Genomic DNA, 21,968 nt, shown 5'->3' on the forward strand with positions numbered 1-21,968 from the left:
TTTTACCAGCTCACTTTGATATAAACATATAAACTGGTAAGTTGACTGTGAATCATCAGCACGACAATAAAAAGCACCAGAGAGATATGAACTGAAGGTTTTTACTAAATAGAGAAGCTGCACGCTGTTCCTCGTCTTCTTCATTCATCAAAACTGTGTTGGGATTATTATTTTTTTTGTTATTATTTAACTTTCTTTTATGTTTTTGTTCAGTAAGTTGCTACTGAATTATTGTACTTTGCACCCGTTAAATCACATTTATTTCATGACTCATTTTGCACACAGCCCTTAAACATCCTTAAACTTGCCAGGTAATATATATATATATATATATATATATATATATATATATATATATATATATATATATATATATATATATATTTATTTTTTTTTAACCGCAAATATTTGTAACAGTCTGAACACCTATTAATCAGTGTTTTGATTGTAATATTGTTCACTTTTTGTATTTATTTAACATATTTAATGTTTTTTATGGAACCTAAAATGTTGAAATACAATTAAATAGTATTATCTATGTTTTACTTTATTTTATATATATATATATATATATATATATATATATATATATATATATATATATATATATATATATATATATATATATATATTCTTTTTTTGACAAATACTGATGATGAATGGACATGCAGACAGTTAGAGCCATGATTTTCATATACATATATGTGTGTGTGTGTGTGTGTGTGTGTGTGTGTGTGTGCGTGTGTGTGTCTTAAAGCCGTGCTGCTGGTCTCAGTCTGGATGGCGTGGCTGTACACCAGTGAGAGGATGCAGTCCGTGTTGCTGTGTTTTGGGCTACGAGCTGCAGGTGACACAACACTGCCTGTGGACCGACCGCAGGGCGCAGCGGCCCAGCAGCTTCAGCTTGTCACAGAACCGAGATGACATGGTGTTCTTCCTGCAAGCCGGGCCTGCGGGAGAAGGAATAGGACACAGAGGTCGACCTACATATCTGCACGAGACGTGCTGTGATGTCGTGAGAATTGTGTCGCGGTCAAACCTGCGCTGGTCCTGCATTCCTGCGCGTTGCACTTCCTGAATGTTTCCGGTTTGGAAATCTTCTCGCAGAGGCTGTTTGGCATCACGGCCGAGTTCTTCTCACTCGCGCAGTCGACTTCCCGCTGCTGCTGACCCCCGCCGCAGCTCGCAGAGCACTGCGGACGCACACACAGAACCGTCGTTTTAGTCCACAACACAGCACAGTTTTTTTTTTTTTTTTCCATCCTGCCTCGATGCTTGGAGGCGCTCCGGCTGCAGCGTGACCGACCTCCTCCCAGTCGCCGGCCGCCCAGCGGGCGCACGGCTTCAGCCCGCACGCCTCGGTGCCGTTGGGCCTCAGCGCGGCGCTGCAGCGGTGGGGCTCGGGGCAGTACACCAGCCGCTCACGGACGCCCTCGCCGCAGCTGCCCGAGCACTGAGGAGGAAAAAAACACACAAGGATTGAACGGAGGTATCCAATTGGAATAGAAGTACAGGCTCCCTGCATGTGCAACTGTGTGTATTTGTGGGTTTGCAGACGTCCTGAATATCCTCAAAAATGTGTTCAACGAGCGCACGAGCCGAATGAAATGATTGGACGAGCTCATCACATACTATCAGGGTTCACACACATTGTGACCAATGGATCTCCATTATGAAGGTAGATTTGTGTCTTTTTACCCAAGCAAATTTCTAGTTTGTAAGTAAATTATCTCCAAATCTTCGCTCTCAATTCAAAAAAATTCTCCAGAAAAAAAAAAAAGGTCTCAAAAAAATTGGATCTCAAGAAAAATATTCTCTCTTGACTAAAAATTTGCTCTCAAAAAAAAAAAAATCTTAAAATAAAAAATTCGAAAATAAAAATGCTCTCAAAACCAAAATTTCCTCTAAAAAAATTGCTAAAAAAAAAAAAAAATCTGCTCTCAAAAAAAAAAAAAAAGCTCTCAAAAAAAAAAAAAATCTTAAAATATAAAATTCGAAAATAAAAATGCTCTCAAAACCAAAATTCCCTCGAAAAAAAAATTGCTCAAAAAAAATCCGCTCTCAAAAAAAAAATTCTTAAAATAAACAATTCTTAAAAAAAATGCTCTCAAAACCAAAATTTCCTCTAACAAAAAAAATAGCTAAAAAAAAGCGCCATTTTTTTTTTTTTACAACTTTTTTTTGGGTTGAAATTTCTAGGACTTTTCATCTAATTTTTAGGACTTTTTAACAAATTTCCATGGCTTTTTACCAAAATGCCCATGAGCAAACATTGTGGGAAATGTGATAAACATCTGCATAGTTGCAGTATATTCACATAAACATGGACAGCCCTTGTTATAGCTATACCAAAACGTTTAAAACGTATTCATATTTGACGTGTGTAACGTCCTTACTGGTCCCCAGGGTGACGTGCTCCAGGTCATGCAGGCCCTGAGGGGGCAGGTCAAGGTGCTGAGCGGCCTGCTGGACGCGGCCTGGCAGTGGAAGGGTCTGAGGGGACGTTCGCTCTGGGCGTCGACACACTGGACCTCCCGGTGCCTCCTGCCCACGGCCGCGCAGGCGTCCGGACACTGCGGGCGAACGACACCGGAAAAAAATGGTAAACGGACGATGAGCGGTAATTGTAATGGAGGTATTCAGTGCAACCGTCGGATTCGGTGACCCGGGTGGGGAAAAAAAAAATCTAACGTTACTCACCTTGCTCCAGCTGCCGCTGTGCCAGGTGGCGCACGGCTGCAGGACGCACGTGCGCGCCGGCTCGGGTCTCTTCAGGCTGGCACAGGCCTCGTCCACCTGGGAGCTGCACGCCACCGTCCTCCATATCGCTCCGATGCCGCACGTTGTCGAACACTGGAGGAGGTGGGGGGGGTGGAGGGGGAAGACGTCTGATTGTGTTCACGCGTCCGCTGATTTAAAGCGACGCGCGAGGCCGTAATATTGTCACGTACGTCGGGTACGGAGCGTCGTGAACAACCACCGGAAGTGCTTAAAGAAGTGTAACCGAGGTTTTAGCCGGATAAAAGCAGAGGACTTTTCCCGATGAGCTGCCAAACAGCTGACTCTGATGAAGGAATTGTACAAATGAATACCATACTTTGCCCTTGTAATGCTTTGCTCGTTGTTGATCTACGACGTCTAATTTGACACTCAATATCCGAATAGCTTAAATTCGTTGAAGCATAGAAAGACAGTTTCAAATCCCCACTTAGCAACTCCGGTTGCACGCAAGAAAAAAATACTAAAGCAGCTAAAGAACAAAGCTGTGATAGAATAAAACAAATCAGGTGTCTGCAGAGACGTTATGAACGCCGTCATCCTGATGTCACTCTTTAGTTTATTAAGCCTCGAGCTCTGCATTTGGGTCAACGCCATCTTATTTTTTTTGGTAGTGGCCAGAAACTAAATGAGAGAGAGGAGCTAAACGTTACCGAGCAGATTGTGACAATTAACTTCCATAAACTGAAATAAAAACTGTGCAAGGGTTAAAGTGGAAACCAGAAAACTCCCAGACCAGAATAGCGACCTGTCAATCACAAGGTAGCCCCGCCCTAAATCATATGGTCTATTTGATATTCGAAGTGGGACCATAATGTACTAAATGAACGTCACTCTGTATTGAAGAAGACTTGAAACTAGAGATTAAAACCATGGACTCACATTTACAATGTTTACTGAGGGAATAAATTCATATATCATCAACTTCTAGGAATCTGACTTATTATAGACTCGCCCCCTGCTGGCCATTAGAAAGAATGCAAGGCACTTGCAAGTTTACGAAACGTCGGCATTCACTTCTCACGACATTTTCGATGCCGTCAAAGCATTTCAAAGTTGCGGTATGCCCTGGAAAAAGACCAGCAAATGCACTGGTTCTTCATAGAACAAGACAAGATGGCGATAACGTGTCTGTACCCACCTCGCTCCAGTTTCCCACCACCCAGAACACATCCATGCTGACCGGCTCTCCGGCCATCAGGTTGCCGCTCTCGGGGCTTTCCGGTCGCCGGCTTCCACCGTTAGCGCGGCTGCCTTTGGACCATGAAGAGGGCTTTTTGGCACGAGGGGGGGCAGAACCGTTTTTCTTGGCCGTCGCCGCGGGCTTCTTCAGTTTGACGATCGTCACCGTGGACTGCGGCGGTGGCGACGTCGTGGCGGCGGCGGTGGTGGACGGTTTCCACGTAGTCGTGGAAGCGGGAGCTCGCGTCGTGCGGATGCCGGCTTTGGACGCGACCCGCTGTGTCCGGGGGCTGGAGGGATCCACGTTGGGGTCGGAGGACGAGGAGGAGGGGTTGCGGCGAGTGGTCCTTGCCCATGTTTTCGTGCTGGTGTTCGGGGTGGCCGCTTTGGTCGAGTGCATGGTGGGTGGACTGGTTCTCAAAGTGGGAGCCGTGACTATTTGTGGCATCGGCGTGGTTGATTTGAGAGGATCTTTGAGGGACGGAGAGGTGACGACGTCCAGGTCGATAATGCCCTCCTCGTCTTCCTCCGTTGTCCTCTCCTCGACGACGTAGTCGTACCCGAGGGTGTACATCATCGCATTCGGCGTACTTCCGTCCTCTCCGTCCTCCTCCACCGGCTCTTCTACCTTTTCCTTTTCTGCGTCAGTTGCTTTTCTGTCCTTTCCAGCAGAGGTTTCACTCTCCTTCGCCCCGACGACATCGAACTCGTGATCACCCGCGTCTGCGATTTTGGGGATCGCGGGCGTCGAACGGGGCGAAGCGGTCGTCGTTCCTTTGGTGGCGGCTTTCTTCCTCGCGGTGGAGGCGGCGGTCGTCGGCGCCGCCCGCGAGGTGGGAGCCCGGGTGGCCTCGGGGTTCTCGGCCGGGTGGCTCTTTGGCGGGTAGACGCGGCGGTATTTCGGCGCGGCACCGGGTCGTCTGCGAAGACTGGAGTTGGGGCAGCTCTGCAAAGCGCACAGGGATCTGGACCGAGGCTTGGTCGACGCGTCGCAGGGCTTCTTGGGCGTTAGCTTGCACGTGACCGCGCGCGAGCGGACGGCTCCGCCGCATGTGACGGGGCACTGCGAGGGAGGGGGGTGGAGGAAGAAGACAAAAGGTTGCGTTAGCCAGGCGGCGATCTGCAAGGCCGAAGCCGAGAGAGCTGCAGAGAAGGGAGGTGAAGTTTGAGGGAAAACGTACCTCCTCCCAGTCGCCGACGGCCCAGTCCTGTCCGCAGGGGACGTCCCTGTTGCACGGCACCACGGGTTTGGGTTTGAGGAGGTGCTTGCACTCCATCGGGTGGAGCACCCGCTCCTCCCCCGAGACCGTGCGGACGCAGAGCACCGTCCGCTTACGGACTCCTTCGGTGCCGCAGGTGACCGGACACTGCTGCCAGCCGCCCACCCACCACCTGGGCAGAGAGCAGAGCACACGGTGACCGCCTGGAAGTGTTTAACGCTTCATCGCCAACGCAGTGACGGGTGTGAGAAGGAAAACGTATGATTTTCTACAAAAAACGTTTTCTTGATTTGATTTAATTCAGTCTGAAGTTGTAAAATGTTCTATGTTCTCAAAACACAAGCAAATGTGGAAGAACCTAAAAGTCTTCAACTGGAAAAATATTGATTTAAATCAGGAAGTATGTCACTAAATACAATTTAGTGACATATTTCTTGATTTAAATCAATATTTTTTACAGTTAAAAACAATTTAAAATTGTCTTTAACTGTGGAAATATTAATTTAAATCAGGATGTATGTCACTAAATTTTCTTTAACTGCAAAAAAATATTGATTTAAATCAGGATATATGTCACTAAATTGTCCCTAACTGTAAACAAATATTGATTTAAATGAGGATGTATGTCTCTAAATCTGTAAGAATATTGATTTAAATCAGGAAGTAATTTCTTAATTTAAATCAATATTTTTTTAGTTACAGACAATTTAAAATTGTCTTTAACTGTGAAAATATTGATTTAAATCAGGAAGTGTGTCACTAAATTGTCTTTAACTGTAAAAATATTGATTTATATCAGGAAATATATCACTAAATAGGAAGTAAGCAAGACTATTATTCGGCCATTGATGTACACTTTCGGTACTATAAGCACATTTAAGTGGTGACCCGAAAAGTCTTGAGGATCTTGAACCGGCCCTAAAGATACACAAATATACAATATAATTGGTTTTATTGTTCCCATTGGGTTTCTCCAGTAGCTGGTTATATAGTTTATATATATTTATAGCGCTAAAACAACTCTTCACCATGTTCTCAGGTCAAAAAGAGAGAGCGTTAAAGAGCGTTTGAGAGCAAGCACCTTGCAGGACAATCCATATTCTTGCATTTTCGGTGTCGGTCTTCCGGTCGCGCGGCGGCGTCGCACAGAGACTCGTCCACGACGCCGACGTCCACCTCGAAGCAGCGCGCCGGCTGCTGCTGCTCGCCTGCAACGGCCGGGAAAGACAAGTCTCCTGTGACTAAAATGGCCGCCGACATCCTCCCCTCCCAACATATGAAGTCTTTCCCCACGCAACGCCGAACCTAAGCCGCAGGTGGTGCTGCAGTCCGTCCACGCCCCGTGCCTCCACCTGTAAAGGGGCTCGGCGAGCTCGTTTCCTGTCTCCCTGTGCTTCTTGATGGAGTACTCGTACTTAATGCCCAGGTTCTTCTCCTGGAAGAGCAACTGGAAGACAGCGTTTTCACTCTTTAGTACGACATTGTATTATTCTTTTAATCGCGTTTTGCATGCTTTGGCCTACATTACTGATCTCAGAGTACTGAAACGTTTCAGAAACCCTCCACTCCCTCCCGCCACATTCAAACCCGGCGTTCCAAGATGGCCGCCGGCCCCCGTTATACCTGCAGCATGACCGGCCGCTTGGTGGGCCCCGGCGCGGTGAGGTTCTCCATGTTGGCGCTGCGCTCGTAGTAGAAGGTCGTGCCGCCGGCCTCGTACTCGCCGTTCCACTGGATGATGAAGTTGCCGTTGAGGAAGTACTCGTCCGACGTCGCGCTCCGCAGGGCCAGGAAGTTGCCCGCCTCCTGCACCTCCGTCACCAGGATGTCCCGCGCCCCCTCGGGTATCACGCCCACGTCCACGTACCCTGGGAAGAGAGAGAGAGAGGAGGGAAGGGGGGAGGAGGGGAGTCGGAGTCACGGCGAGGTAATGGATGGCCCACCATGGCTGCTGCTGCTGCTGCTGCCACTGCTGCTGCTGCCACGCTCTCACATCCAGACTACCAGACAGTTTCCTCTCTGATCTTTAATGGAGGGTCGGTGTGTGGGGGGTGGCTGGCATGTGTGTGTGTGTGTGTGTGTGTGTGTTCGGCGTGGGGGGCACTGCCCTGTCTCTGTTTTTTATTGTGTGTGGATGTGGGGAGGGGAGGGGCAGCTATGAGTCGCTCGCTGGAGTTTAATGATGTTTGTGGGAAGGTGTGTGTGTTTCTGTGTTTGTGTAGCGGGAGGAGGAGGTGTGTGTGTGGGGGGGGGGGGGGTTGCCCTCACTTCAAGCCTTTTGAAGTCCTACACATCTGGGACGGTTATCTGGAGAGAGAGGATGCTGTGCGGGGCAAAGGAAGAAGGGAAGGAAACGAGGAAGGATGGCTTTTTTTTTTTTTTGGTGGGGGGAGTTTTTTTATGTTTTTTTGTTTCTTTATTAATCCGTCTTTGTGTGCGCCGGAGTTGTGCTTTCACCCGAACACACACCACGTGCGGCGGGACGAACAGCTGTGCGGTGTGGACCTGAGAGCTGCCATGACAACAACGGAAACAACACAATAGCGTAACGCTAATGAACCGTCCTGAAATGACCTCCCACCCGCTCCTCGGCCTGTGGACACAAATCCAGTATTTCCGTGCTCTTCGCACACTCTTCAAAGCCTCTCCTCATCGACACATGGCAGCGTTTTGTTTGGTTTTTTGAAAGGTTTTAATAATTGGATCAATATTTCACACTGCTCGACTCACCGAAGCCCGCCTCGCTGTCGAACGACTCGTACACCGTCTCGCAGCTCGTGCCGTCGCCCAGGCAGACCCCGCAGCGGTCCTCCTCGGCGTTGGAGTCGATGCCGTTGTCGCAGCCCACCGCCTGCGGACGCACACGGGAACGCACAGCCTCGAAAAACTAATTTGAAACAACTCCTTCCTCACGACCATCTCGCCGCGGCTCGTCTCATCACACCCGGCGCTCGGCTACAGGACGCCCTCCCCGCCCGCCGCCTCTCTCTCTCTCTTACCCAGCCACACTACCTTGCACACGCCGTTGACGCAGATGTTCCTGGACGCGTTGTTCATGAAGCACGGCGTGCCGTCCGTCACGGCGTCCAGCATCCGCTCCGAGAAGAACTCCACGACTGGGCGGCAGTGCAGCTCGCAGGGGCTCGCTGGGGGACGGAGAGGGGGGAGGAAGAGGAGGAAGAGGAGGACATTTCTGCTTTTTATGGGATCTTTTCTGGCTCCGATTTGTTGTGTAAAACAGCGACAACGTGTGCAGACATTGCCGCAGGGACCTGTTGCGAGCCCCCTCCTCTTGCTGAGACGCAGCAGGCAGAGCGAATGCCGCCCCCTGCTGGGCGCGTGAGGCGTCGGGCACTCACCGGGGTTGGCCACGGGGATCCACTGGTACAGCTCGTTGTGGTACGGCACCGTGTCGAACTCGCTGCACAGCATCTCCCGGAAGCTGGGCGTGTTCTGCTGGCAGGGTTTGGTGTTGCAGGTCCGGTAGCGCTTCCTCTCCCCCGTGCAGTACTTGCCCCCGAACTCGGGTCTGCGGCGAAAGAGAGAGAGAGGAAATGAATCCATGAACTGGCATCAAGAGGCCTCTCTCTCTCTCTCTCTCTCTCTCTCTCTCTCTCTCTCTCTCTCTCTCTCTCTCTCTCTCTCTCTCTCTCTCTCTCTCTCTCTCTCTCTCTCTCTCTCTCTCTCTCTCTCTCTCTCTCTCTCTCTCACTTGGGGTTGCTGCATTCGCGCTCGGCCGACTGGACCCCGGTGCCGCAGGTCCTGGAGCAGTGGGACCAGGTGCTCCACTGGCCCCAGCCGCCGTTCACCGTCTCCGGGAGTTTACCTACGATCACGCACTCGCCCGAGATGCACCACTGCAGCGAGAGAGAGAGAGAGAGAGAGCATGTATGAGCTGTAGCGCTAACCATCATCATCATCATCATCATCATCATCATCATCCTCTCCTCCACTGGAGCGCTGAAGAAAGCCACAGCCCACACAGGGAGACAGCACCTTGTAGTGGAATGAAACAAAGTATTTGTACTTCGTTTCTGTACTTTAAGTAAAAATAATAGTGCACACTTTTTACTTTTACATTTTGCAGCTGTCGTCTGTACTTTTACTCCACTACATTTCTACAACGTGTCGTTATTCTTTACATTTTATGAACAGTTTCACCCAAAATGTTGCATGTTGCATGTTCATGTTCCATTTTTTTCCACTTTTATAATGAAATTAAATATTTAAAGATATAAAATGTTACACAAGATATAAAAGTACACCAACCTTTCAAATAAACACATGTTGTTGCTCATAATTATTGCGAGTTGTGACTTCTCGAGGCAGAAGTACTACCAGTAGTATAAGAGACATAAGTATTACCATAAGTATGAGTATAAGAGGCAGAAGTACTACCAGTAGTATAAGTATAAGAGACAGAAGTACTACTAGTAGTATAAGTATAAGAGACAGAAGTACTACTAGTAGTATAAGTATAAGAGACAGAAGTACTACCAGTAGTATAAGTATAAGAGACAGAAGTACTACTAGTAGTATAAGTATAAGAGACAGAAGTACTACTAGTAGTATAAGTATAAGAGACAGAAGTACTACCAGTAGTATAAGTATAAGAGACAGAAGTACTACTAGTAGTATAAGTATAAGAGACAGAAGTACTACCAGTAGTATAAGTATAAGAGACAGAAGTACTACTAGTAGTATAAGTATAAGAGACAGAAGTACTACCAGTAGTATAAGTATAAGAGACAGAAGTACTACCAGTAGTATAAGTATAAGAGACAGAAGTACTACCAGTAGTATAAGTATAAGAGACAGAAGTACTACCAGTAGTATAAGTATAAGAGACAGAAGTACTACTAGTAGTATAAGTATAAGAGACAGAAGTACTACCAGTAGTATAAGTATAAGAGACAGAAGTACTACTAGTAGTATAAGTATAAGAGACAGAAGTACTACTAGTAGTATAAGTATAAGAGACAGAAGTACTACCAGTAGTATAAGTATAAGAGACAGAAGTACTACCAGTAGTATAAGTATAAGAGGCAGAAGTACTACTAGTAGTATAAGTATAAGAGGCAGAAGTACTACTAGTAGTAGAAGTATAAGAGACAGAAGTACTACTAGTAGTATAAGTATAAGAGACAGAAGTACTACCAGTAGTATAAGTATAAGAGACAGAAGTACTACCAGTAGTATAAGTATAAGAGACAGAAGTACTACTAGTAGTATAAGTATAAGAGACAGAAGTACTACTAGTAGTATAAGTATAAGAGACAGAAGTACTACTAGTAGTATAAGTATAAGAGGCATACGGCCCTACACATTGAGCGACAACCCATCGCGTGAGTACTTTTACTTTTAATACTTAAAGTAAATTTCAAAGTAAGTGCTTTTTACTTGTACTTAAGTAGTATTGTTGATGTAGTACTTGTACTTCAGTACTTCCTCCGCCTCTGAACCCGGGCAGCACCCACCTTCTCCGGTCCGCAGCGGGTGCCGTCGATGGGCGAGTCCAGTTTGGAGCGACAGGAGCCGTTCACCGAACACCAGAGGATCTGGCACATGTTCTGAGGGAGGAGGAGACGCATGAGCGATGACAACACACACACACACACACACACACACACACACACACACACACACACACACACACACACACACACACACACACACACACACACACACACACACACACACACACACACACACACACACACAGGAGCGGTCACTCACGTCGACCTCGTGGCAGAAGGTGGCGTTGTGGCCGTACTGCAGCTGGCACTGGTGGTGCGTGGTGTAGCGGACGCCGAGGCGAGCCAGCGGCGTGGTGAGGTCCCTCTTGGAGGGTCGGTCGTCCAGACAGAAACCCCAACCGCGACTGAGGAGCGAAGGGCGCCATCGTGAATGTGTGACCTTTTTGTTTTATGCATTTCAATGTGTTTACAAGACTTTAATCCACATTCTGGGCGGGAAATCTGGGCGTAAACATGAAAAACTGATAAGATGATACAGTTTTATACAGTTTTCACGCAACCTCCGCGCGCAAATTGGTAAGTACACTTCTCAAATATTGCTTAAAATATAAAAAGACGCCGTATATTTCAAATCTGTATTCATCAAGTGTGCTTTAAATAATAAAACGACACTAATTTAGAGCATACATACAAAAAATACATTTGAAATTAAAGTTTAAAGAAGTACATTTGAGTAATTGCACAGAACTTTCACTTAAAGTACATATTTTTACTGTAGTATATAGTATATACTTTGTATATATTCACAGAAAGTACACTTTTTTGATTGTATATTTGAAATAAACTATTGAAAATGTTGTTTTTTTTCGCCTTGGAATTCTTCCCTCAGAGATATTCTTTAAATAACTTAAACCCGAGGGAGTTGTGTGGTATTTTTATGATATATATACATATATTCAGAGTGAAAGCATGAGCCGCAGCCTTACTCGAGGAAGCGCGTGATGTACTCTTTGGAGCAGGAGGACCAGGTGAGCGGCGAGCTGTCGTACATCAGCTGTCTGGACATGATGAACGGGTGCCTCCCCTCCAGCTCGCAGTCGTTCCCCTGGCCGTCGTGGTGGATGCCGAAGCTGCGCACCGACACCGAGCGACAAAAACCATCAGCTGTGAGCGGTTACATGCAAAAACTGACACCTTCAAGGGTTTTATTTCGCCATTTGAGCCCCGAGACCAACAGTCCAGACACATATTAAACATGAAAACACTTCAAAGAAGGTGGTATATGCACAAAAAGTGGTATGTGTACGAGAAAGGTATTAGAAACGTTTAATAAATAGTCCCGAGTGCTGTGAAAAGTGGGAAAAGAGGAGAGTTAAATGGTAATAATGCACATTTTGAGAGGGGGGTGGAAGTTATGTGGGGATATTGCACACAGATATATTAAAGATTACTGATTAAACTGATAATAAAGCCTAAAAAATAAGGTTTTCTGTGTCCCAGTAATCCAAATTTAAACTATTCTGTCCATTTACTTCCACTATTATAAAAAACCCCTCACACAGATCACATCAGTCTCCTTCTTTCCTCTCGTGTCATTGATGCTCGGAGATGAAATGAAGCCTCTATATGGTCTATATCACACGGGCATTGCTTCTTCTTTACAACATTTCACTATTCATCCACACACACACACACACACACACACACACACACACACACTCGGACCTGTGGCCCAGCTCGTGAGCGACGGTGAAGGCGACCGGCAGCCCCGAGTCCTCGTTGATGTTGCAGCTGCGGTGCGGTTGGCACATGCCGGACAGGTGGGACAGGCCCAGCGTCTCGCAGGGCTGGTTCCTCCCGGCGCAGATGTCTTTCCTGTGGTGGAGGAGGGGGAAGAAGGAAAGAAAGTTACGCCAGAGAGAGAGAGGGGGGCCCGCCGAGCGCCATCATTCGCTCCATGTGTGGATGAAAGCCGCCGCTCGCCTGGTGACCAGCACGGCCACGTCGTGGTGCGCCGGGTGCGTGTCGCTCTGCGGGTTGAGGTTCTTCTGCCAGGCGCAGAAGCTGGCCAGCGTGGTGTCGGCGTTGTGGACGATCTTCAAGTCTTTCTGCGGACGGACAGCAGGTTTAGGAAAACGGCGCGTTTTTGTTTTTTTTACATTCTGTCATTTGAGAGCGTCGAGGTTTTTATCTTGTTTGGATTATGACGGGAATTTTGTTTGCTTTCGTTCTTTTAAGAGGGATTTAAACAGACGGGAAGAAAAGACTTTCACAGAGTTTAGTTTGTTTTTTAAGACGCGAGGGATTAAAGTGTGGAAACCCATTTCTGACACAAAAAAGTCAAAATTATGAGATAAAAAGTCATAATTATGAAATAAAGTCGTCATTATGGGATAAAAAGACACTATTATTAGATAAAAAGTCGAAACTATGAGATAAAAACTCTAAATTATAAGATAAAAAGTCACTATTATGAGATACAGTCATATGTATGAGATAAAAAGACATTATTATGAGATAAAAATGTATTATTATGAGATAAAAAGTAATAATTATAAGATAGAAAGACACTATTATGAGATAAAAAGTCATAATTATGAGATAAAGTTATTATTATTATGAGATAAAAAGTCATTGTGAGATAAAAAGACACTATTATAAGATAAAAAAGTCAAAGTTATGAGATAAAAAGTCATAATTATGAAATAAAGTCGTCATTATGGGATAAAAAGACACTATTATGAGATAAAGTCGAAACTATGAGATAAAAACGCGAAATTATGAGATAAAAAGTCACTATTATGAGATACAGTCATACGTATGAGATAAAAAGACACTATTATGAGATAAAAATGTATTATTATGAGATAAAAAGTAATAATTATAAGATAGAAAGACACTATTATGAGATAAAAAGTCATAATTATGAAATAAAGTCGTCATGGGATAAAAATACACTATTATGAGATAAGAAGTCATAATTATGAGATAAAGTTATTATTATGAGATAAAAAGTCACTGTGAGATAAAAAGACACTATTATAAGATAAAAAAGTCATAATTATGAAATAAAGTCGTCATTGTGGGATAAAAAGACACTATTATGAGATAAAGTCGAAACTATGAGATAAAAAACTCGAAATTATGAGATAAAAAGTCACTATTATGAGATAAAAAGTAATATTTATAAGATAGAAAGACACTATTATGAGATAAAAAGTCATAATTATGAGATAAAGTTATTATTATAAGATAAAAAAGTCAAAGTTATGAGATAAAAAGTCATAATTATGAAATAAAGTCGTCATTATGGGATAAAATGACACTATTATGAGATAAAAAGTCGAAACTATGAGATAAAAACTCGAAATTATAAGATAAAAAGTCACTATTATGAGATACAGTCATACGTATGAGATAAAAAGACACGAGTATGAGATAAAAATGTATTATTATGAGATAAAAAGTAATAATTGTAAGATAGAAAGACACTATTATGAGATAAAAGTCAAAATTATGAGATACAAAATCGAAATTATTACATAAAAAGTCCTAATTATGAGATAAAGTTATTATTATCAGATAAAAAGTCATTGTGAGATAAAAAAAGACACTATTATAAGATAAAAAGTCAAAGTTATGAGATAAAAAGTGATTATAATCTCATAATAACGACTTGTTATCTCATAATTATGACTTTTTATCTCATAATTTGGACTTTATTATCTCATAAATATGACTTTTCTTCTTTATTTCGTGAGGAAATGGGCTTCCATATGAAAGGCATCAGCGCTTGAACCACCGTCAAACTATCCGGTTGGCCGTGACATTTAAAAAAAGAGGACGTCATCAGCAGTGCTAGTTTAAACCTCTAAGAGGATCAGACACCACGTCGTCTCCGTCCCCTGCAAAGCGTTTGCATCTTAACTCATCACCGCAACATCCTGAACATGTAGAACTGCGTTACCTCGTCTCCCTGCAGGAGAATGAGGCGAACCAGGATGACGTGGATGGCGTTCCCGATGCTGGCGTCGTGGAAGATCCCAGCCACCTGTCGATCAAATCACTCACCGATTTCAAAATGATTCACGTGCACGTGGGAGATGCGAAGAGTTAAGAAATGGGACGCCGGCTGCTCACCATGTTCATGATGGTGAAGATGTAGGACTCCACGTTGTCGCTGCCGTGGTATTCGATGAGCTTGGCGTCGGCCACCACCATGGTCTCCACCCAGCGCTCTCTGCTGACGGAGCGCGGCCAGCGGGACCGGCCCTGGTCCCGGTCCTGGTCCCGGTCCTGGTCCCGGTTCTCCAGCTTCTGCTGCTCCCTCTCCCACGCCTCCCTCTCCCGCTCCACCTGGACGGAGTCGCTCGGAGCATCTAGAAGGGCGGACGACGGAAGACATCACTCGGGGATACACACTCGGGGCTTATCCTCGCTTGACACAAGGAGGATAAAAAAAACACTCGCAAACATCTGCAGTTCCACACACACACACACACACACACTTTCAGATACACACCTTGAACTCCGCAGGGGCTGGGAGTCTTGTTGGACTCGACGCTGCGCTTGCTCCTCTGGCGTCCTGTCGGGACTCGCGGGTAGACGATGTGGGGCCGCGCGGCGCCCGCGGGGTCGACGGGGGATTTCTGGACGGGTTCAATGAAGTAGTGTCCCTCCGGCAGCGAGAAGAAACCTCTCTGAGGAAGACAAGGAACGAACACGCCGCGAGTAGGAATGAGTGAGTGTGGATCACTCGCTTCCTGTGCACTGACATATTTTTTTTTAAAGGGCAGATATAATGCCTCAGTCCATAGCCGAGACTCATTTCATCCCAAAACCGTGCCTAATGGAGCGTGAAGTTGCAGTTGCATGAAAGCATTTACAACAAATGTCCCACAATCCAGTAATTGCAACTTCAAAAAAAAGGTGCGACTGAAGAAGGGGGGTAATCCCCCCCTCGTAATTTCCATCTGGGTGGAATTCATCATTAGTCAACAGATCTGAGCGTCTGTTGCGCTTTCTCTCCACGCCCGAGGCACATTCTCCCCGTCTGCCGCTTCTGCAGAAGCAACACAAAAGACGTTTTTACCCAAGTATGCCGTGCGTGTTCTGGCTTGGTGCAGACTGTTCGCTGGCCGACCGGCGAAAACTGCACACAAGGCGCACCCACGGGAACACACAGATTCCCGACATCTTCTAAACCGAGCCGGATGGGAATGCCTCGAAGTCCAGCTAAGAGTTTGCAAGTTAATCATTTAGTTGATTGTGTGTGTTGTGTGTTGTGTGTGTCTGTGTGTGAGAGAGTGAGACTAAACAAGCCCAAACTGTTCCAGGACGAACCCCTCCCTCTTCCCTTAAACCAACTTGCAAAAGACAGAAGGAGAGAGAGTGATGCGTACTCATTTCCACGGCCAAACAGATGGAATAAGTTGATTTGAAAGAATTTTGATGTATTTCTGTCCGCAGGGATTTTGCATTTTTTGCAAATAAACATTCATTATATAAAAAAAAAATGATGGCACCTGATTCTTGGAGCTCTCTTTGTGTTTTTGGAGCCAGAGGCAGATGTGAAAACCAGGTCATGCAGTGCTTACAGTTGTGGTTCTCCAGAGTGGACCACCACTGTTTACTGCTGTAACTCCTTCTTCGGCTTTCTGGGTCATCCTGACACGTTTCTTGTGTTTCAGCCTGCGTTCATTCAGCAGGCTGCAGCGCGCTGGCTGAGGATCATGTTTCTCCATTCAGGGAGTTCAGAAAGTGCAAATCGAGAGGAGCGCTCCCTTTTTTTGGAACGACGATATTACTCCACCCGAAAAACCGCACCGTGTCAAACGAGATGGAGGGTCCACAATGTGGAGCGGACACTTTGAAGACAAGCAAACGGTTCAGGCGGTTTTATTGGTGTTGTGGTCGAGACCAGCGAGACCAAGACCAAGACCAGAGCGTATGGAGACAAGACCGAGACGCTGAGGGACTGAGACCAAGTCGAGACCATTGTATTAAGACAAGACCAAGACTTTAAAAAAGGTTGAGACCCATCAAGACCAGCGTATTGAGACAAGACCAAGACTCTAAGAGGTTGAGAACAAGTGGAGACCAGTGTATTGAGACAAGACCAAGACTTTGAGGGACTTTAAGGGGTTGAGACACATCAAGACCAGTGTATTGATACAAGACCAAGACTTTAAGAGGTTTAGACCAAGTGGAGACCAGTGTATTGAGACAAGACCAAGACTTTAAAAGGTTGAGACCCATCAAGACCAGCGTATTGATACAAGACCAAGACTTTAAGAGGTTGAGAACAAGTGGAGACCAGTGTCTTGAGACAAGACCAAGACTTTAAAAGGTTGAGACCCATCAAGACCAGTGTATTGATAGAAGACCAAGACTTTAAGAGGTTTAGACCAAGTGGAGACCAGCGTATTGAGACAAGACCAAGAGTTTAACGGGTTGAGACCATCAAGAGCAGCGTATTGAGACAAGACCAAGACTTTAAGAGGTTTAGACCAAGTAGAGACCAGCGTATTGAGACAAGACCAAGACTTTGAGGGACTGAGACCAAGTCGAGACGAGTGAATTGTGACAAGACCTAGAGTTTGAGTGGTTGAGACCAGTGGAGACCAGCGTATTGAGACAATACAAAGACTTTGACGGGTTGAAACCCATCAAGACCAGTGTATTGAGACAAGACCAAGACTTTAAAAGGTTGAGACCCATCAAGACCAGTGTATTGAGACAAGACCAAGACTTTAAAAGGTTGAGACCCATCAAGACCAGCGTATTGAGACAAGACCAAGACTTTGTTCGGTTGAGACCGTGCCGGTGATGAGATGAGGCATATCAAAATACATCATGACTCTGATGAAGCAAAGCAATGATGAAGGAGTTCGCCACTGACTCAGAGCGTGGCCCTCGGCCAGAGGTCCCCGGGTTGCCGCGGACTCATCGGCGCAGCACGCAGGCCGACACGTATCCGTATCTCATCCGCTCGCCCTCCTTTGCCAGGGTCAACACGATTTAACCGCAATAATAGTTCGGTTTACCCGTGACCCATATAAGGGCGCGTACTCCTGTCATCGCGCCGTCTCCCGATACGTCGAAACCTCCAAGCGAGTCCCAGCGGCGAGGAGCAGGTGGTGGGGGAGCGGATCAACCGGGGAAAGGAATGCTGCAGAGGGGCCCCCATCCAAAAACACTCGGGCCGTGGCCCCGCGTGATCCGAAAGGATCTGCATACCAAATGCGGCGCGGCACTGCGCGGCCTCGCTCCTGCAGCGGGGATACCGGGTTACGTGCGATCCCTGAAACACCATGCAAAGATCCCGCGGGACGTCTGCGCTCCGGCATCAAAGGCAACTTGAAAGGATACCGAAAAAAGGGGGGATTTCTATTCTGCAACTGTATTTTTGTTGTGTTTTTTTTTGCTTGGAATAGCAAACGCACTTGAATTCCCCCATCCTCCTCCTCCTCCTCCTCCTCCTCCTCCAACAAACATGTTTGGGTGCGAGGTGCCAGCGTCAGGGGAGGTTCACCATGACACAGGTCTGTGTTCGGCCATGTGGAACTGCTTTACTTCTGTTTCCTGCTTCTGTGGGTTTTTGTGGCGCTGGCCGGCCAACTCGGGTCTGGAATAAAGGTCCCTGCTGTCCTGCAGCCTCTGCAGAAGATCAGCGGGACACAAGGAGAGGTGGGGGCGGACGGTGCTCGCTGCCGCGATGCGATCAATCCCAAACGAATGTCCTTCCACGAACCGGTTCCTGATACACCTCCAGGTTCCCACTGCGCTTTACATGCATTAAGTTTGAAGACAGTTCTGCCTGTGAGCTTATTTTGCTCCTCAGAAGTCAGAAGATATTATCTTTTTTGTCCATCTTGCACACTGCGAAGAAACACGCATTTAAGCGAGGTAAATGCCGACATAATGCGTCTGAACCTGCATGATCTTCTTCTGTGCCGTGCCTCGGGGATCACGGCACCGAGAGAGCCTCGGCTTCGCTTGAATCGAAAAAGGTTTCCCCCCGAGGGAAACCACACAAACAAAACCCAGAAACCTCCATCCAATTACTGCAGCCCTTCACGGTTTCACGTGTACAGTGAAGAGCGTAAAGAGCTGCGTAAAGAGCTGCGTAAAGCGACGCGAGTTAATGTGGTTCGATGCGGAGCGGCTCCGTTTGTTATTGCAAGTGTGACTTTGTTTTCTCCACCAGAAGCGGGAGTTTAACTGGCGCTCGTGAAGCGGCAGAAGGGACCACATTGTGGCTTTTACGGCCTTTAGAAGTTCTTCTTCCTGCTTCCGTATTCGCTTCAATGACACGGACGTCATATGATCCCCGATTGATGATTATCTTGAGTGACAGAAATGATTAGTCGATGAAGTTTTTTTGGTCAGAAGTATCCTGACAAAAAAAAATAAAAGGGGTGTACTCGTTTTAATAATTTTTCTGGTGAGATTCCTCTCAAACAAAGCAGCTTCCAGCTTCTCAGATCAGAAGATTTGCTGCTTTTCTTGCTCCTATACGACTTCAACTTATATCTTTTGGTTTTGGACGAAGTAATCTGCAGGACGCCGTGCTGATATTTGACGAACGAAATAGAAATAAAACCGGATGAGACGCATTCATTGATTGAAAAACTCCTAACTTCTGTACACGGTCAACGAGTGCGTTGTCGTGTTCTTTCGCTGCTTCCCGTTGGTTTCTGGCCTTTAACTCCTCTCTACATAAACAACAGATTATCATGCATCTATATCTCGGAGCGGTCCATCTCTATCCGTCTCCCTGAGGGTGAATGACCTGCAGCTGCAGCTGGCAGGGTTTCCCCTCCCACATCTGTCTGGCTGAGTCTTGCCGATTAGTGGTCTCTCTCTCTCTCTGTGTGGTTTTAGCTGCTGTAAACCATCTTCCACAGAACAGGAAAAATAAAATCAGCGGAACATGTCGTTGCGGTTCCCCTGGTAGGTCGGAGAGAAGGGACACGCTGGATCGAAGAAGAAGAAGAAGAAGAATAAAAACAACAACCATCCTCCGAGAAAGATTGAAGATAACTGGAATTCAGAGTGACACCAGACACGTTTCAAACGAATGCATTTACGAGATTTTGGCAGGAAGAGTGCAGCGCAAAACCCACGCAAACATAACAGAGAAGCGGGAGGCAAGACCCTGCAAGGAGAGGCATTCCTGCTGTGACAACAGCGAGACTCGAGCTCCGAGGCGTTCTCGAGGACTCGAGAGCGGAAAACATCGCAAGAGTTCCTCCCTTTCCACCAACCCTCTTCTCCAGAAATGTTCATGTGGCGCTTCTCGCGACGAGAACTCTTCATACGTCGGTGTTTCTGCGGTCCAGCTGTCTTCTGTCCTTTGTAGATTTGATCGGCTTTTTTTGGATTAGAGACATTTCAGCCGCATTTAGAGAGAGAGAGACCCCGTATAGTCCTATTTCCTGTCTCTCCAGCTGTCAAACCTTATTGTTCCAGACTATAAAGAAAGACAAAAATTGAAAAAGGCCCGTCTCACAAAGTAAAGCTGCACGTCCGAGAAGGTTGGGAGGGGGTTTGCAGAGAGAGAGAGTCTCTGCAGGAAACGGACAGCGACGTGGGTGAATGAGGATGAAAGTACAGATGGAGAAACCCTACGAGAGACAACAGCAGGCGGCGGTGGCAGGTCTGCCAGCGCGGTTGTCAGGAAGTCTTTTGAGGGACAAACCAACAGCCTGTCAGATGGAAAGAGTTCCTGACTGCCTCCAGAAGCACACAGAAGCTTCTTCTTTTTGTGTGGGTTAAGAAAAAAAACCCTGCCTGCCAGACAAAAACACATTTAGGGTGCGAGAAAAGCTTCACGTGGATGAGAGGATGATGGGTGGAGGGTGTGTGGAGGGGGGTGTTAAATCAGGTGAGACCATGCGATTCCTTACCAGGCCCTCGCAGGTGCTGATGGCGGCGGTTCCTCGCACGCCGGGGGCCTCCACCGTGCCCAGCAGGTGGCAGGAGCTGCGATGCTCGGCGGCGGCGGCGGCGGTCCGGTTCCCCCTCCTCTCCAGGACGTAGTCGCCGGAGAGCAGCCGCTCGTTGGCGGTCAGGTTGAACGTCAGGGTGCGACCCCCGTGGTCGACCCTGTAGTAGACGCGACCCTCCTTCGGGCCGAGGGGTCGGAGGTCGCGCCTGGCTCGCCCCCCGCCGCCGCCGCCGCCCTGGAAGCGGTGAGCCAGGGCGTGGGAGAGGAACTCCCCATCAGCGGTGGCCTTCACAGGGTGCACTGTGGACACCTCCGACAGGGACAGCTGACCTGCACAGTGAGACGCGTGGAAAAGGGGTTGTAGAAGAAATAAATATGCAATACACTTCATTTAAATGTATTTTGCAAGCTGATATTAACATGCACTTTGAACTTGTGCCAGTCGATTTCAACCCACGCATGCACAGACCACGCTCACCTTGTTCTGCAAAGAGGGAGAAGAGCGCGCGGGAGCCGGAGAGCTCCGCGGCCGCCAGCGTGAGGACGAAGTGCAGCGCGCAGAGAACCGGGATCTGCAGAGAACATCGCATGTTTTCACGGAACCGAACCCAGACCGCGTCAGAAAGAGGCTCCGCTGTGTTCCCGCGGGGTTCCCGGCGGCGTGAGAGGGCGACCACTTGGACCGTGCGCTGCACCGTGTCATGACACGGCGTGAACGCGCTCGGGTGAGGGGGACTGAGAGCCCGCGTGAGCGCGGTTTAAAAAGAGGGAGGAAAAAAAAGGCTCCGGCGGCTCCTGGAGGAGGGAAGGAGGGGAGGAGAGGAGGAGGGGAGGAGAGGAGGAGGGGAGGAGAGGAGGCGTGTTCTCTGGGTTTTCTTCTTCCTTTGCTGGAGGAGTGGCGGGTGGTTGATTTGAACGAGGCGCAGTCCGTCATGTGTCCAGACTTGCACCAAAAGTCTGCACCAGCGGCATCATTAGAAGAAGAAAAAAAAACACTTTTTTGGGGGGGGAAACCTTAATGGTTGCTTGGAAGAAATATAGATCTGCTTACAATATCACAACTGTAATACTACAGCAATCCAAAGTGTTTTTATAAGTGCTTTTATTCCTCCATACGACTGATATGACAAACAGCTGTATCAGAAAAGATGAATTAGTCACAAACTGCTATGAAAAGGTATTAACAATACATTTATGGACCTGTTTATTAACTGCTTTCTGCTCCACAGTCTGATACAAATGCTTATGGGACGGTTTGGGGCAAAAAATAAAGTTTTTGCATGAGCAACATGTATTTATTTATGTTTGCATAACTTGTAAATGTAGTTCATGAAGGAGAAGCTGGTCTTACACCCTGCA

The 21,968-nt window shown here is 46.9% G+C and overlaps 1 protein-coding gene across 1 annotated transcript; it reads right to left on the reverse strand.

Annotated features, from left to right (window-relative positions):
- Nucleotides 1–685: 685 nt before the first annotated feature.
- LOC137805212 (A disintegrin and metalloproteinase with thrombospondin motifs 12-like) lies at nucleotides 686–21,307 on the reverse strand. The gene is made up of 24 exons (XM_068605019.1): nucleotides 21,088–21,307; nucleotides 20,569–20,939; nucleotides 15,180–15,357; nucleotides 14,798–15,036; nucleotides 14,625–14,708; nucleotides 12,641–12,765; nucleotides 12,383–12,532; nucleotides 11,644–11,787; nucleotides 10,917–11,061; nucleotides 10,658–10,750; nucleotides 8,892–9,037; nucleotides 8,540–8,709; nucleotides 8,193–8,326; nucleotides 7,911–8,031; nucleotides 6,804–7,048; nucleotides 6,486–6,627; nucleotides 6,262–6,388; nucleotides 5,142–5,352; nucleotides 3,920–5,023; nucleotides 2,701–2,853; nucleotides 2,397–2,573; nucleotides 1,307–1,453; nucleotides 1,040–1,193; nucleotides 686–950 (listed from the first exon to the last, which is right to left on the reverse strand). The coding sequence occupies exons 1-24, from the start codon at nucleotides 21,197–21,199 to the stop codon at nucleotides 835–837; spliced, it is 4,788 nt and encodes a 1,595-aa protein (XP_068461120.1). The 5' UTR covers nucleotides 21,200–21,307; the 3' UTR covers nucleotides 686–834.
- Nucleotides 21,308–21,968: the final 661 nt, after the last annotated feature.

The sequence above is a fragment of the Clinocottus analis genome, unplaced genomic scaffold (genome assembly GCF_023055335.1).
Source record: "Clinocottus analis isolate CAN_PGR_092001 unplaced genomic scaffold, fCliAna1.0.p SCAF_7, whole genome shotgun sequence".
NCBI lineage: Eukaryota > Metazoa > Chordata > Actinopteri > Perciformes > Cottidae > Clinocottus > Clinocottus analis.